At 43.9% G+C, this 16,666-nt stretch overlaps 1 protein-coding gene across 2 annotated transcripts in view; it reads left to right on the top strand.

The window, feature by feature from the left end:
- Window positions 1-6,038: 6,038 nt before the first annotated feature.
- The window catches only part of TTC8 (tetratricopeptide repeat domain 8), a 59,402-nt gene continuing 48,774 nt past the window's right edge, over window positions 6,039-16,666 (top strand). Inside the window, exons 1-2 of one of the 2 annotated variants that reach the window (XM_060261244.1) lie at window positions 6,039-6,360; window positions 13,596-13,625. In XM_060261244.1, the coding sequence (XP_060117227.1) occupies window positions 6,247-6,360; window positions 13,596-13,625 (144 nt within the window). In that variant the 5' untranslated portion in view covers window positions 6,039-6,246. The remainder of the gene's footprint in view (window positions 6,361-13,595; window positions 13,626-16,666) is intronic. The other variant, XM_060261245.1, reaches the window with a different exon arrangement.

Below are 16,666 nucleotides of genomic sequence, written 5' to 3'. Positions count from 1 at the left end.
AGAAAGCACTTCTCATAGCACTAGCTCTGGAGAAAACTCTCAAAGGGTTCTCCCACACATTCTAGCTTATATTATAACAATTAAAACAGCTGGTGAAAATTTAAAGTGACATTTAAAGTAACATTTAACCAAACGGAAATAGGAAAAAGAGCTGGAAGCCCTGCACCATTTCAAAAACCATACTGAATAACATTATAGAAAGCATGACAAATCTAATGCTGAATTTAAACCCATAGGTTCTAACGCATCCATTTTAGAACCCATGAGTTTAAATTCAGCATTAGATAATGCTATGAGAAGTGCTTTCTTTGTGAGTTGGTAAGTTGTTTTCTGACTTGGCTACATTGTATTAATTATTGGTAACATATGTTGGACTGATGTATGTCTTTTATTGCAGATGAGTGGGAAACATCTCTTAGATAAAGGAAAGTGAAACAGTATTACAGGCAGCTTTACTGTTAGAGGCTGTGAAAACCCACTGAATTTAAAATTGCTTTAAAAAGATGGAAGTTTTAATAGAACATCTGCAACAGAAGAAACATTTTTGAAAAACTAAAATCATCTGCACTTGAAATCTGGTCGGCACTGGCACTTTATTCTTCCTGCAGAGCCGGTTGAATAGTCATTGAGCGCTTGAAGTCTGAACTGACATGATGAACTGAAACTGACATGATTAACTGAAACTGACATGATTAACTGAAAAGGCAGTGTAAACTTGTTTTCTTGCACATTTGCCTTTTTTTGGAATTTATAGTGATATTAATGATTATACTGTTTAAGAGGCATTTGAGTAATCACATATATTTTTGAAATAATTTTCAGTCTTTTTCATTATTTTTCCAGTTTTTTGCGGCTTTATATTACGTTTCTGTTCTGTGGGACTCTAGATTCACTATACTCCTTAGGGGATACTGCAAAGGCAGACAATCTGCCACACACACACACACACACCCCATTTAAACACCTTACCGGGGGTGTTTAAAAGGGGGGGGGGAACTTGGAGCTCCCTTTGCCATCTTGCCTGGAGATGGCAAAGGCAGGCAATCTCCTCCCCCCCCCTTTTAAACATCCCGTCTGGGTGTTTAAAAGGGGGGGGAAGCCAGGAGCTCCCTTTGCCATCTCCCTGCCTGTCGGGGAGACGGGAAAGGCGGGTCATCTCCTTCCCCCTCCCATTTAAACACCCAGCGGATGTTTAGTTGGGTGGGGGAGCCCAGGAATTGCTTTTGCCGTTTTCCTGCCTCGTGGGGAGGGTGCAAAGGCGGGTGAGTTGCCTTTCCCCACATTTAAACACCCGACGGGTGTTTAAATGGGGAGGGGAGCCCGGGTGCTGTATTAGTCTCCCCGTAGACCAGACCCCGACCCTGTGGATGGGAAATGCCACTGTAGCCCATAGGCAACCATACAGTGAAAATGGCTTCATGCACCTCCTTCAGGCATGCACCTACCCAAAAGCACTGGTGTAACACAGGATGCCAACTACAGGTAAAGTCAATCACCCAGTGGCAGCCAGTCCTCCTCTCTTGCACCCAATCCATCCCCCCAACACCACAAAATACCATCCAAGATGCACCATAGTTCAGTAGGTAGGGTACATGACACAGAGCTCTAACTCAGAGGTATCTGATGTGCATACTTAGAGTGTACGTTACATAGAGAGCGCAGTGTTGCTCTTTGATGGTGGGAAAGGGGGACGTATTGACTAATATGTTTTTTTTTTCCAGATCCCTTACAAATATCCTATCTCTAGGGACAAAAACCAAAGGGGTGATCATGCACCTACATGTGAATAGGGGAGGCTATCCAGGGGAAGGTAAAATTATTGAGAGGGCAGTAGCGCTACAGTTACAGAGTTTTCTGGATGACGCTTCCGTTCTAGACCCACACCAGTCCGACTTTCGCCCAGGTCATGGGACAGAGACAGTGCTGGTTGCCCTGGTGGGTGACCTCCAGCGGCATCTAGATCGAGGCAGCTTGGCGGTACTAATGTTGTTAGACCTATTGGCTGCGTTCAATATGGTCGACCATTGGTTACTGACCCGCCGCCTCGTCGACACGGGGATTCAGGGGTTGGCCTTACAATGGCTTTCCTCTTTCCTAGATGGTCAGGGACAAAGGGTGGTGACTGGGGGAGAACTGTTCCGGAGGCACACGCTTAATTGTGGGTTGCCTCAGGGGGTGGTGGTCTCCCTGATGTTGTTCAACCTACATGCGCCCCCTTGCCCAGATTGCCCAGAGGTATGGGTTGGGTTGCCACCAGTATGCTGATGACACCCAGCTCTATCTACTGATAAACGGCCAGCCTGACTGTGTTCCAGAAAATTTGATCTGGCGTTGCAAGCCGTGGTAGGATGGTTTTTTTCCATCTTAGGCGGGTGATGCAGTTGGTCTCCTTCCTGGAGCGTGGTGACCTGGCAACAGTGATCCATGCAAGGTTGGACTACTGTAATGCCCTCTACTTGGGGCTGCCCTTGTGTCAGACCTGGAAACTAAGGCTAGTGCAGAACGCGGCGGCCAAGCTGCTATTGAGACTTCCCAGGTGGGAGCACATACAGCTGGGGCTGCGGGAACTGCACTGGCTGCCGATAGTATACCAGATTCGTTACAAGGTGCTGGTTATTACCTTTAAAGCCCTATAAAGCCTAGGACCTGCCTACCTTAGGGACCATCTCTCCCCACACGTTCTCCAGAGGGTACTTTGATCTGGATCTCAAAATATATTAGTAATCCCCGGGCCGAAGGAGGTCAAATTAGAGATAACTAGAGAGAGGGGCTTCTCGATCGCAGCCCCCTACTGGTGAAATCAACTGCCAGAGGAAGTGAGGGCCTTGCGGAACCTTGTCCAGTTCTGCAAGGCCTGCAAGACCGCTCTCTTCCAGTTGGCTGCCAATTGAAGCAGAGCCTATATCGTAGAGAAATTGAAGAAATACTGTCGCCACTAAAAACATAATATCAAAGAGATTAGCACAAAATTAATTCTGACTGTTTTAACTACTGAATGTGTAATTTTATAATATGTATTGATTTTAATTGTCTGTTGTTATTTTATACTGTGAGCCGCCCTGAGCCTGCTTCAGTGGGGAGGGCGGGATATAAACCAAATAAAACAAAAATAAATAAATATAAATAAATAAAAAATACCAGCCTCTTCCTCATGAGCCTGGGTGCTGCCTTGATAATGCTGGCTCTCACACTCAAGGCTTGTGGTGTGTTTGCATGGGGATGATTCAAGCCAAGCCCCCCACCCCCAGCAGTATGCTCCATGTCATAAAACTGAAGTCCCTCCTCCAAGGCAAAGGAACTACAGATCCTGCCAGGGCTTCACAGGCATGGCGTTAGCAGTCACGGCACCATGCTTTTTGCTTTTTGCCATCACTGCACATTTGTTTGGCATTTCTGCAGGTGGTGATTCAACAGAGAAATCTTGAATCTTGACTGATGCAGTTCTTGCCACTCTGCTGTCATTGGTTCCAGCCTGGCTCATGGAGCTGCCTGCCTCAGGCATCCTTTCATCTGATAAGTCTGCCCCATTCACATGCATGCTATAGTAGCAACAGCTCATCCTGTCTCCCCTTGCCCCGTGGGAACTACATGCAAAGGTATAGGAGCCATATCAAATGGAGCATGTTGGTACCCAAATTAATTGTATCATCACAATTTGTTGTTCAATGAAGTCTGGAGTGTTCTACAATTCTGTCCATGTTGTTTCTGAGCAGATGAGACTTGCTCCAGAACTCTCCCTGCTCCACCTCATCTATGACATCCCCTTAGGGCTAACTGGGGTGATTTCCACTTAATACGGTCAAGGCGGTGTGATCTCGCTCAGAGATACTCATGCTGAGATCACTGTTAGTCTTTATGGTGCTCCTGGACCTCTGATGTGTTCAACTGCATGGTATCACAGAGGTCCTGTGGCACCTTAAAGACTGAGTGCACCTATTGATTCCTACATGTACATTCTGCTGTATGCAGTTTGCATGGGGAACAGGCTGGTGCATGGTCTGAGGCAGTATGTGGGTGCTATAGTATGGGATGATCCAGCAGTTTGCATGGGGAACAGGCTGGTGCATGGTCTGAGGCAGTATGTGGGTGCTATAGTATGGGATGATCCAGCATTCCGCCACAGCTCTGTTGACATCTGATAAGCCACACAGCTTGGTGGTGCATGTAAGCAAGAAGCCCAGGTGGATGAGGTGCAAGAGACCAGCTGCCATGGGTGCAATATGGATGGGTTGTGAAGGGGCATCCTATTCCCCCTTCTGAGGTTTGTGGGGACAAAATGTAAGAGGCAGGCAAAAGCCTACAATTCCCCATGTGGGGACTGAACCAGGAACCCTGGCCATACTATCCTAGTGTCTTTCACTGAGCCATGCCTGTCTTTGCTGTGTTCTCTTGCTGGTGGCTGGTGGTGACATCAGGGCTATCATGGAACAGCTGCTACCTGATGGCATGTCTCTGTTCCATCTGCCTTCTTGGCCCAGTGGATAGGATGCTATTCTTGAGTGTGAGGGATTGTGTTGAGCCTGGCCTGCCTGCCTGCCACCCTTCCTTCTGTCCTTTTACAGAAGAAGAGTGTATGGCTTCAAACAGGGATGGTTACATGTGGGCAACACTTTGCTGCCAATCAAGACCCTTGCTGCAGCAGAGGTGGGCATCTTGTCAGCTGCACTGGTATCATTCCAATATGGGTTGGGGGAGATGTTCAAGTCATGTGCCTCTCTGACTATTACACTGTCTTTGGGCCTTTCCTCCCTGTCTGCTGGCTCTCCATGGGGGGGTGGGGGAATAGTATCAAGGGGCAGTGGCTGGATCAGTGGGCAATGATTGGCCAGGCCTATGTGTGCCGTTCAAAGAGACATAATTGGATGCCACTGTCTGGTTGGTGGGTGCTGTTGCAGTTGCTCTGGACTCTACTACACTTACTGTGCCATCTATGCCTAGTGGAGAAGGGGGTCACATGATATTATTTCTCCCTGTTGAATGTATATAGGGAATGGACTAGTCAGGGGTGGCAAATGGTAGCTCTCCAGATGTTTTTTTGCCTACAACTTCCATCAGCCCCAGCCAGCATGGCCAATGGCTGGGGCTGATGGGAGTTGTAGGCAAAAAACATCTGGAGAGCTACCGTTGGCCACCCCTGAACTAGTGGCGTCTAGATGTGCCAACACCCATCTTTGTCACAACAGCCTTCAGAATTGGGCTGTTCAATTAATACTAGGCATTTTAAATGTGTGTGTATAAAGCATTATTATATAACAATAATCCTAAAAATTAAACTATGAGAGGGTTGGGTACAGGATGGAGTGAATGCAAAATATAATACTAAGTATAAAAGAAAGGGGGTACAATTCTCTGGACTCATAGGAAAGAAACACTGCAATAAAAAGTATATAAACTTATTCATTAATTAGAATACCCACAGTTCTATGAGGTCTGATATTTCATAAAATTTAGTACAACAGGAAATAAATCATACATTTTAATAGACAACTGTTCCCCGATCTTCAATTTAAATAGAATTTATACTTGTATACACAGGGAGGGTAAAAAATATTCACTTGCATATACAAGAATTGTTGTTGTGAGGAAAAAGTGATGGAGGAGAGAACACTGTATAAGCTGCTTTGGTTCCCCATTGGGGAGGCAATAGGAAATAAATCAACATTTTAATAGACAACAGTTCCCCGATCTCCAGTTTAAATAGAATGTATACTTGCATATGCAAGTGAATCTATTTCTTACCCTCCCTCTGTTCTCGGGCCTTATCCCCAAAGCACGATTACCACACCTCCACTCCCTTTTCTCTCTCAACTGGGCTCTTGAGCATTAAGCATCTCCACTGTATATTTTTAAGGGAAGCCGCTTCCTCCCTTCCCTCAGTGCTGGAGGAAAAACCTCTGCCTCTTTTGCAACTCGTTCAGGACGACTCACGCTGCAGCGCAGAAGAAAAACTCTGCTCGAAAATGGCTGCCTTAAATTCTACAGCAAACATATAGCCGAGGCAGAGAAGGGAGGCCATCCCAAAGACTGGCTTTCTCCGCCGCCAGCCAGTCCTTTTCCACGTAAGCTGCTTAAGGCGAGCAACACAGCTCTCGACGAAGTCTGCTTGCAGATCTTTGTTTTTCTGTCAGGCAGTTGCTTAGGCGCCTATGCCCGCGCGAGGACCTTTGCTGTTGTGTTGCTTGGCAAAGGGAAGCTTGCAGGCCGGGGTGGAGGTTCTGCGTTTTTCGGCCGGGGCCTTCTGCGCCGATGGGGATACCAATGGACCCCCTGCTCCACGCCTGGAGTTACTTCAGGCGGAGGAAGTTCCAGCTGTGCTCGGATCTCTGCTCCCAGTTACTGGAAAAAGAACGGGGCGACCAGGTAATAAATGAAGAGACTCGAGGAACAGGATTAGAATACAGGGTGAAGGGAGTTTCGGAGAGAGGGGAAGGGTGTGCGGACGTGGAAGGAGCCCAGCCTTTGTCGATGTGGGGTCAACCTCACTGAGTGAGTGAGTGGCAGTCCAGCCTTATGCATACAGATTCCCGTCTCTGCACAGGGTTGCAGTCGAAGTGCTTATATGCACACATAGTTCTTCGTAGCTGCTGCTTGCGAATGTGCAGATGTTATGGACGAGGACGAAAAATGGGTTGCATGAAAACATCACAACAAAGTTGTGTTTGGTCACGACCTCTATAAGATAATTGCACAAATCGATGAAAAGGCAGTTGGATGCATAATAGTTAATAGCTGCGATGCTGGATTTCAAAGTATTGAGCACATTTTGGGAAAGGTTTGAGCATGACCTTTTTTGGGAGGGGGGACTTACAGTGGCTTGGGAAAAGGTGAACAGTTGATTTGCAAATGGTGTAAACTGGGAGGATTTACAAGAAGGAGTGATGGGTACTTATTTTAATTTATTTACTATACGTATATTAAAACATACATAATAAAATCACATTTAAAATCAACCTCCCTCACAAACACACATCATTAAAACAATTAAAAGCAAAACTAAAATACATTTTAAAAACATAATTCAGGAAGGAGAGATCATTGAGGGAATGCCAGAAGACAGCAACAGAAAGAGACAGATGAATCTCCCCAGTGAGGGAGCAGTATGATGAAGTCATTGACCCAAATACACATTTCGCTGGCCTTTCTCATGTCTTATACTTTACAAGCCCCTTGTAAGGCTGACAGGTATTTTCCCCTGATCCCTGATAACATCCTCAGGTGACATCCTGGCCATTGCCACAAACTCTTCCTCCTGGAGAACAAGGATTGATTGAAGTTCTGCTTTGGCTTGGGAGAGAAGTTCCAACACCCCAGTGACTGTTGATATCACTTGCTGAGGTAGATCACTAGCCACCTCTGGGGAAATTGGCTGTATACACCCTTAAAGGGACTGCATCTGGATCACCTGGGTCTGTATTTCCCTCACTCAACTCCCCCAGTTTCCAGCAGTTCCCTGAAGTCGAAAAAGATATATGGCTCATCACAGCCTCTCTAGGAATTTTTTTCTAAGAAAGTGATCCTCTTTGTTTTAAGGAACTAAATAATAGATTTCATGAACAGGATTAATCTATGCCTTCTTTCTGGTTTGTAAATTAGCCTGCTTTTTAGACACTGTCATGCTAATCCATACTACTGTAGCCCCCAGATAGACTACTGTAACACATGGCCCATAGAGCTTTTTTTGAAGATACCTCTAAAGTTTCAGTTGATGCAAAAGGTGGTTGTGAGACTCTTCTCTGGGGTCAGATGCTTGGAATTTGTAATGTTAGTGTATTGTCAGCTCCATTGTTTGTCTGTCTGCTCCAGGTGGTCCAAATTAAAGCAATGGTTATCACCACTAAAAGCCTTCACAGAATGGGGCCCTTGCATCTCTTGTCATGATCCTAGGTCTAAGGCTAAAGATTAAGCGGCCTGTAGATCTCAAGGAAGTCTCTGAGGCCTCATGTAAAGTTTGCAATAGACCTTCATTTATTAATATTATTACACCATCTGACTGTTGCAGACTGATGCGTAAACTGTTTTAATTTATTGTTTTTATTAATATGCTTTTACTCATCCTAAAGCCTGTAGTAGTGGGAGAGTGGGTCAAAAACCCAATTTTTAAAAATTATTAATATTATTATTTTACAGGCTTCTCTGAGGTAAAATTGGAGGGAAAGGAAAGGCCAATCACCACCAAGGTGGCTGGGACAGGAGAGGAATAATGTCAGACCCTCTTGAAGAGGGAAGGTGTCCTTCTCCTAGAAACAGAGTGGCAGGAAGGGCCACGTACACAGGATCAGTGAGGCAGATGTGTGAGGAAACTTTATTGTCTTCTTGCCAGCTGCTTTGTGTGTTAATTTTGGCCTGCTTGCTGAAAAAAGTGTTGTTGCTCCCAAGTGTTCCCCCACTCCCCATCTGTTTGGTTACTACGCACCTTGTTTAATAAAAAGTAGTGTTTTAATCTGTCTGGATCCTCATACCACAAGCTTGACTGTTCACCTGGCAATGCCCAAACCAGCTGAGGAGTCTTGTTTGGAAGAAAGGGGAAGTACTTTGCCCCCCACCCCAGTTTGGAAAGCCCAAACCAGAGTGGTGGTAGCTAGACAAGGCCCTTGTTTGCTCCAGGACTGAAGGGTGAAAGAGAGAGTGTGGGGCTCCTGTGAGGGGATGCCCCCACCTGTGACACCTCTCAAACTACACATCCCAATATACTCCTATTTGTTGATTATAGCCTTCTCCTAATGATACCCTACATCTGGGATTGTTTGTTTGATAACACTGAGGTCATGGGCATTCTTTGAGGAAGGTCCATTTCTCTGGAATGACCTACCAGAGTGAGTGTGTTGTAGGCCTGGCAACCTCGAGATGGGGCCTGGAGATCTCCAGAATCACAGCTGTTCTCTAGATGTCAGGGATCAGTTAAAATGGCTACTTTAGAGGGTGGATTGTATAACATTATACCTAGCAGAGGTCCCTCTGCTCCCCAGACCCCAACTTTGCCAGGTTCCACCCCCACATCTCCAGGAACTTCCCAACCCAGAGTTGTTAGTCCTAGTGAATTGGGTGCCTTCAGGGCTTTTTTGGTAGAAAAGTCCAGCAGGAACTCATTTGCATATTAGGCCACACAGCCTGACATCGTTTCACACAGGGGTTTTTTGTAGAAAAAGCCCAGCAGGAACTCATTTGCATATTAGGTCACACACCCCTGACACCAAGCAGCCAGAACTGCGTTCTATGCATTCCTGCTCAAAAAAAGCCCTGGGTGCTTTCATTTCCTGCATTCAGGAAGGCATCCTGACTGTTTTTGTTCCAGAGGGAATTTGGTAGAGGGCAAACTGTTTTTAACTGTGAGTTTTCAGTTGCATTTTGGTTGTAATGTTGCTGAATGTTTATTAAGGTCGTTTTCGCACTTACCTTATTCCGGAGCGACGTCCCTCTTCACCGTGCAGCGTCTGCGCGGATTTCGCACTACTTGCTCCGCAGAAGCCGGAAGTCCCCGCGGCTTTTGCGTCGCAAATGTGAACTGGTTTTTGGCAGTTTACATTTGCAACGCAAAAGCCGCTGGACTTCCGGCTTCTGCAGAGCAAGTAGTGCGAAATCCGCGCAGATGCTGCGCAGTGAAGTGGGACGTCGCTCTGGAATAAGGTAAGTGCGAAAACGACCTAAGTTTGTGCCCTTGCAGCTTTTGCTGTTCTGTTAGCTGCCTTTAATCTGTTTGGATGATGAATATTTTAAATATATACCTAAATAAAGTTTTCCTTACCTGAAAGAAAATTTGAAAAGGGTCTTTTAATCTATTGTTCTTAAAAATTATCACCACTTGTGTACTTCTTTTAAGTAGCATTGTTCCAAATTTTATGTTTAGCCAATTTTAGCCTGTCCTTCCCACAAGGAGCTTTAAGCATATATGACTCACCCTTCCTAGACTTTAATCTTCTCTGTTTATCTGATATATCAAGAGCTTAAAAGTTTTCTGTTCCAAAGTGGACTGAGCCAGTCTCCTCACGTCTAAAAGAATGTGTTGATTTTTAAACAGCTATGCAGTTGATAGTATTGATTTTAAAATATTGATCCAAAAACACGTGCTCTTGTGATATTGTCCTATAGATCTTAAAATCATATTGCTGAGTGATTATTTTACCAAATGTAAAAAAAGATAATTTCTGCATGAAATATATAGACTAGGGATCCTTAGTGTGGTCCGTATGGGCACCATGCCCTCAAACACCTTTTCTGGAGCCCAACAAAGTGTTTTTGCACAGGAAGTCTTCTGATTGACTATTGGAGATTTGATTGTGCAGATTTTTTTTAAATGTTGCTTTGGCAGCAGCTGCTACCACAGCACAAGGATCTACATTGTGTTACTGAACTAAAGCGGTGGCAATCATTTTGTGGCTGGCTCTGCCTCTTGCAGCAGCCATTTTGTTGCTGTGTCCACCATGCTGTGTCAGAATTAATCTGCCTTTTGAAATTAAGCAGGTGGCAATCTGGGACATGACCTTCTTAGTCATGGCATTACATTTCTGGAATTCCCTCCCCAGTGCAGGGTTTCATATGCCCTAGGACCCAGCAGCGAGGGTAAGCATGGCAGCAGGGCAGCACATCAAGGGAGGGCAGCTCCAAGGAGCGCACACACATGCTGCCCCACTGCTCTCATTTTCCCGGGTCTGTGCTTAGCCGTGGCAAGGGAAGGCAGGCTCCAAGGAGCGCACCAGCAACCCCCAATGCCCTTCTCTGCTGCTGCCTACCCACAGCACTCCTGGTGGGCAGCAGCAAGGGTGAATATGGTAAGGAAGGGGTACCGGGGTGGTGGCGCACACCCCACCTGCTCCTGTGACCAGGTGGTGCCCTAGGCTATATAACCTGATGCTAAATCTATAATTACTTGAGGGTAAAACAAAATCGGAAATACTGTCAGCCATGTTCTTTTAAAAAAATTGTCTTTGCTTCTCTCTGTTTGTCACAGTAGCATGACCTAGCAGGAGCACACTTCTCTGCTGCTGTCTTGGTTGATCCTCCCACTTAGTTGGGTAATCTGATTATTGTCCTTTGTGTTCCATATGTCAGTTCGAAGGCAGGAAATGAACTGTAGTTTACTGATGTACACAGAGGAAAATTAGTAATGAACCATGGTTGAGATGTGTTATTACCATTTGTTTTTCCATGTTAAGAAAAATATGTTTTCCATTCATGATTTCCATGTTGAGGTAAACTTGCGTGCCTTCTAGAAAGAAAGGAACAAGGGTAAAATACTGGGTTGTAGAGAAAGAGGTGAGAGAAATGTAAGGAACATGTCAATTCAACTTTGAAAGAGGGTGTAGTTTACATTGTAATCCTATGAAGACTTAAAGCTCTTTATGGTCAGGGACCTGTTTATCTGCGGGACCGCCTTTCCCCATATATCCCCCAGAGAGTACTGCGTTCAGGGACAAAAAAATCTGCTGTCCACCCCTGGACCAAAGGAGGCCAGGTTGCGTTTGACACGAGCCAGGGCCTTCTCAGTGACAGCACCAGAGTTATGGAATGCTCTCCCGGAGGCCATAAGGGCCCTGCGGGACCTTCCTACATTCTGCAGGGCCTGTAAGACCGGATTGTTTCAACAGGCCTTCAGTGCTTAAACTGAGAGAGAGCTGCCACCTGACATCAGCTAGAGTTCCTGGTGACCAACTGTCTGAAAAGCAGAACCGCCAACATAGTAATGGTACAGCTCCGTGGAATAGTTTTTAAATTTTAATTGTATTAATGTTTTATAGATTTTATTGACTTATTGTTTTAAATCGTGTAAACGACTGTTGTAAGCTGCCCTGAGTCCACTTGCGGAGAGGGCGGGATAAAAGTCTAATGTAAATAAATAAATAAATAAATAAATGCTCCAGTCTAAGCCCATTGAAATCAATGGCAGTAGACTGACGTAACTCTTCAGAGGCCTGCACTTTAGCAGCTTATCTGCAAATCGGCATGTCCCCAGTTCCACTGTTGGCTATGCATGAACCCACTTCTAAGCCTCAAGCATTCCTCTTTCTCTCAACCACTTGACTCACTCCTGCTTCAAAGGTTGTTGTAAAGGTGATGCATGTGAAATCCTTCAGAGAGTATGTTCAATATCTTGTATAGTTGCAAAGCATTATTTTTACCTTTATTTCTTAAGAAGCATCCTTAGCTGAACCCCTCCCTTCACAATCCCCCACACATACCCATAAGTGACTGATAGCCAATTAAAAGATTTTAAAATTAATTTGGTTATCCTTCTTCCTTGTATGCTAAACTAATTTTATTTGGTCATTCTGGTTTTAGTGCATGTGCTGCTGAAGCGTGCACCAGACACCCTTGGATTTATTAGAACCCGTGTTAATTGATTTTTTAAAAGCAGCTTTTCTGAACAGAAGACCCTCAAAGTCATACTAGCAGGGGTTGACCAAAGAACTGCTATAGCTGTGGCTAAGTTTCTGTTCTCTGTAATGAAAATACAGACTTAGTTAAGTCTTGTCTATAATCTTCTTGGATCCTAACTCTTAAGCTGTACATTATTGTAAGATGAATGATGCATGTTGATATTTTACATAGCTAATTAGTTTTATAAATGTTTTGGCTTCTGAATGGACTATGGACTGCAATCTGGGATAGAATTCTAGCAGGAGCTCCTTTGCATATTAGACCACACACCCCTGATGTAGCCACTCCTCCTGGAGTTTACAGTAGGCCCTGTGCTAAGAGCCCTGTAAGTTCTTGGAGGATTGGCTACATCAGGATGTGTGGCCTAATATGTAAAGGAACTTCTGCTAGAATTCCACCCCTGATTGTAATAAAAACTGAATTGAATTTCATTTGGTCTTTTCTGTGCTGTGAAATTTTACATAAATCTAAATAAGAGAAACACAGTCCTTTGTGTTTCAGAAACTAAATACATCACAGTATCATCATAACACATTATCTTCAGTCGAAATGTTGATTTCAGTCTTGCAGATGAGTGCTTAACAGCCGCACTAAAATGTAATCTGAGTTTTGTGTCCTTGCCTTCTGAACATTAACATGCAAAAAATTTACTCTCAGAAAATCTCTGTTACTGTTATATTTTTAAAGTTAGGTCAGTTAATCCTAAGAGCAGATGGACAGGGCAGTCCATGATGGTGTTCTAGCTACTAAATTCCCACCAGATGGTGTGAATAAAGGCCATCTTCTGTCAGACAAAAGTTTAAAAATGCTTTTGGGAGTGCTTCTTCCTGTTTGTTTATTAATCTTCAGAGTTTAGGATTGCACTGTTTTTCTTTTCCTAATATGTATGGGATGCCTTCAAATGAAATGACGAATCAAATGAGACATAGTATTCTGTTTCCAACAGAGGGCAGTCGGATGCCTCTAGGAAGCATGCAGGCAGGGTATGAAGGCAATGTTGTTTTGCCCCAGTGTTTAGCAATATGTTACTTCTGGGTATGGAAGTTCCATTTAGCAATGATTGCTAATAGCAGCAATGTTTAATATATTGTAAATGATGCAACTCAACTTTAAGGGAATGTAACAATACATGAATAGAAATCAGATGTGGTTGGGCAGCTTGTCAATGTTGATGTGGCTGTCGTTAAGATATGTTTATGCCTCTCCTTTGTCATATTTTACAGGAATCGGATTCAGAGTTCACAGTATTTCAGGTAAAATTACTTTTTCTAAATACTGAGGGAGAAAAATATTCAGTTCGATATTGTGATTGTGATGTAGAAACATGCCTTTGATGTTCATATGAAATTGCCTTGCGCTGAGTTAGACTATTGGGTCTGTCAAGATCAGTGCTGTCTATTCTGACTGACAGCAGCTCTTAGAGGTCTCAGGGGCTTTCACCTACAACCTGATACTTTGGAGATGCCAGAGATTGAACTTGGTACCTTCTGCATACAAAGCAGATGCTCTTGTCACTCAGCCACAGCCCCTGATGGTGTATTAATGTCATATTTGTCTTGAGTAAACAAGTACCCCCTGTATAGTCTTAACTGGTTTTTGTTGTAGAAATGTATATTTAAAAACTTAATGTCATTAACCTGCTTACAGCTAGACACTCTTCTGCTTCCTCTAGCAAGCCTGGTTTTATTTGTGAGTGATGAACATTTTTTTCTAAATGTAGTTTTGAGAGTTGTATGTGTACAGCTCATCCAACAGAGACTGTGATATTCATACTTTGCGCTGTTGCAAAGAGGCAAGATAAAAGGTTTGCAGCAGCTATTTGCACTGCTTGTGACTGTCTGAACTATCGCTGTTCAAGAGCAATATTCTGTAGGCTTATGGCTCTTGGTTAGGAGCTGGTATCACCAGTCACAGCCTAGGGTCCAGCTGTCTTCAGATTCAAGGCATGCCTGAGGTTTACGAAGCATGAGAGAGTTAAGGGGGCAGTAGCAGCACCAATAGGTCTGCAGTTCATTGCTGTCTCCTCAATTCTGGGGGGTATTTCCTCCAGTGCTGGCTTTTACTTTTGCTACTTTTCTTTCTGCCTCAGGTTTATAACTTTTTCTTTTGCTGTCTTCCATGTTGTTACTATATATTCTTGCAGTGCACACATTCCTTGTCCACCTTTAACATTATCATCAAAAGCACATCTGCATCTACAGAGTTTATTTCTAGTCGTCCTCAGGAAAAGCCAAGATCAGATACTTATATGGGGGTTTTGTTTCCTGATAACCAGAAAAGACAAGATCAGATACTGTATGTGGGTTTTGTTTCCTGATAACCAAATCTGGATCTTGCCCGTACCATGAATTTATCCTCCAAAGAAATTGTTACTGTCTAGTAATTGGCTAGCTTTGAGGAAACAAGTACTTCGTTACAGGGCTTTTTTGTAGAGAAAACCCAGCAGGAACTTATTTGCATGTTAGACCACATCCCCTGACACCAAGCCAGTTGGAACTGCGTTCCTGTGCGTTCCTGCTCAACAAAAACCCTGCTTAGTTATTCCTTATCCTGTCTTACATTCAAAGAACTGACTGCCTCCTCCGTTCTTGTTTTATACAAATGCAGATTACAGGGTTGGATCTAGCAGTGAGTGAGTACAAAGGAAGATGTATTGAGTTCAAGTGGAATTGTGCCAAAGTAGTAGCATAAAGGCTGCAACAATATATAGTGCTTTCTTATAATTTTTCATGGAATAATTTTGTCCATATGGAGCAGTGGAACATATGGTTCACGTATCATGTCTTGTGCATATGGGAAAAAATTTCTTGCTGCCATCAAGTCGCAGCTGACTTATGGCGACCCCGTAGGGTTTCTAAGACATGAAATGTTCAGAGGTGGTTTGCTGTTTCCTGCTCTGCATGGTGACCCTGGTATTCCTTGGTAATCTCCCATCCAAATACTAATTGGGCTGACTCTACTTAACTTCTGAGGTCTGACAAGATCAGGCTAGCCTGATCTATCCAGGTTAGGGCATGGAAAAGATAGGAGATACAAAATACAACATTCCAGTGATTCACGGTTGTAAAGACAATTATAATAACCAGTGTAAAGAAATAGAAGAGGACAACAACAACAAAAAGGAAGAGATATGTTTCATAAGATCTGAGAAATCAGAGGGAAATTTAAATCACGGTTACGCATGCTGAAAGATCAGCGTGAAAATACATTAACTGAACGGGACAAAATACAGAGAAGATGGGAACAATACACTGAAGAACTGCACTAAAGAGACAAAAGGATGACAGATACCTTCCAAGAAGAATTTTTTGAAGAAGAGTCTATGGTTTTAGAAAGTGAAGTGAGAGCTACACTGAGAGCAATTGGAAGAAACCAGTCACCAGGAATAGATGGGATATCAACAGTTATTCTTCTAAGCCACGGAAATGGAGTTCATCAAAATCCTAACAAGATTGTGCCAACAAGTGTGAAAAACAAAACAATGGCTCACAGACTGGAAAGGCTCAGTTTACATCCCAATTCTGAAAAAAGAAGATGTCAAAAACTGCAACAACTATCAGGCCATCACATTCATTTTTCACACAAGTACAGTGATGCTCAAAATATTACAGCAAAGACTTTTACCGCATATGGAATGAGAAATGCCAGATGTTCAAGCTGCATTCAGAAAAGGAAGCGGCACTAGAGATCATATTGCAAATTTACATTTGTTACTGGAGCGTAGAAGAGAATTTCAGAAGAAAATCAGCTTGTGATTCATAGATTATAGCAAAGCTGTTGACTCTGTGGATCATTAAAAGCTATGGTTGACTTAAACGGGTGTGCCACAGCATCTGATTGTTTTGATGTGCAATCTGTACTGTAGACCAGGGGTGTAAGACATGCTACCCAGGGACCAAAACAGGCCCCTGGAGGGCTCCTATCGGGCCCTCAAGCAACTGGCTGTCATCTGCTTCCTTCTCTCTCTCTCTTGTTTCCATCTGCATCAGAGCTTGCTTAATCGCACAGGAGCTACAGAGCAAAGTCTCTATTTTCTCCATTGGCTGAGGCTTCTCCCTTGGGGAGGAGAGGGGGAGGGATAGCTTGCTTTGCCAGGCTCTCTCAATTGCACAGCAGAGCTACTAAGCCAAGCCTCTCTTCCTTCTATTGGCTGAGGCTCCCCTCCTCAGTCCCCTAGGGAAAGAAGGAAAACTTTGCCCAGTTCCCTGGATCACACAGGAGAGATACAAAGAAAGCACCTTTTAAGACCAACGGGTGCTAATGTTTCAAGCATGTTTTAAGTTTTTAAAAATAT

This window comes from Heteronotia binoei, chromosome 21, assembly GCF_032191835.1.
Source record: "Heteronotia binoei isolate CCM8104 ecotype False Entrance Well chromosome 21, APGP_CSIRO_Hbin_v1, whole genome shotgun sequence".
Classification (NCBI taxonomy): Eukaryota; Metazoa; Chordata; class Lepidosauria; order Squamata; family Gekkonidae; genus Heteronotia; species Heteronotia binoei.
Note: the sequence above shows the minus strand (reverse complement) of the source record. Positions and strands in the feature narration are given on the sequence as shown.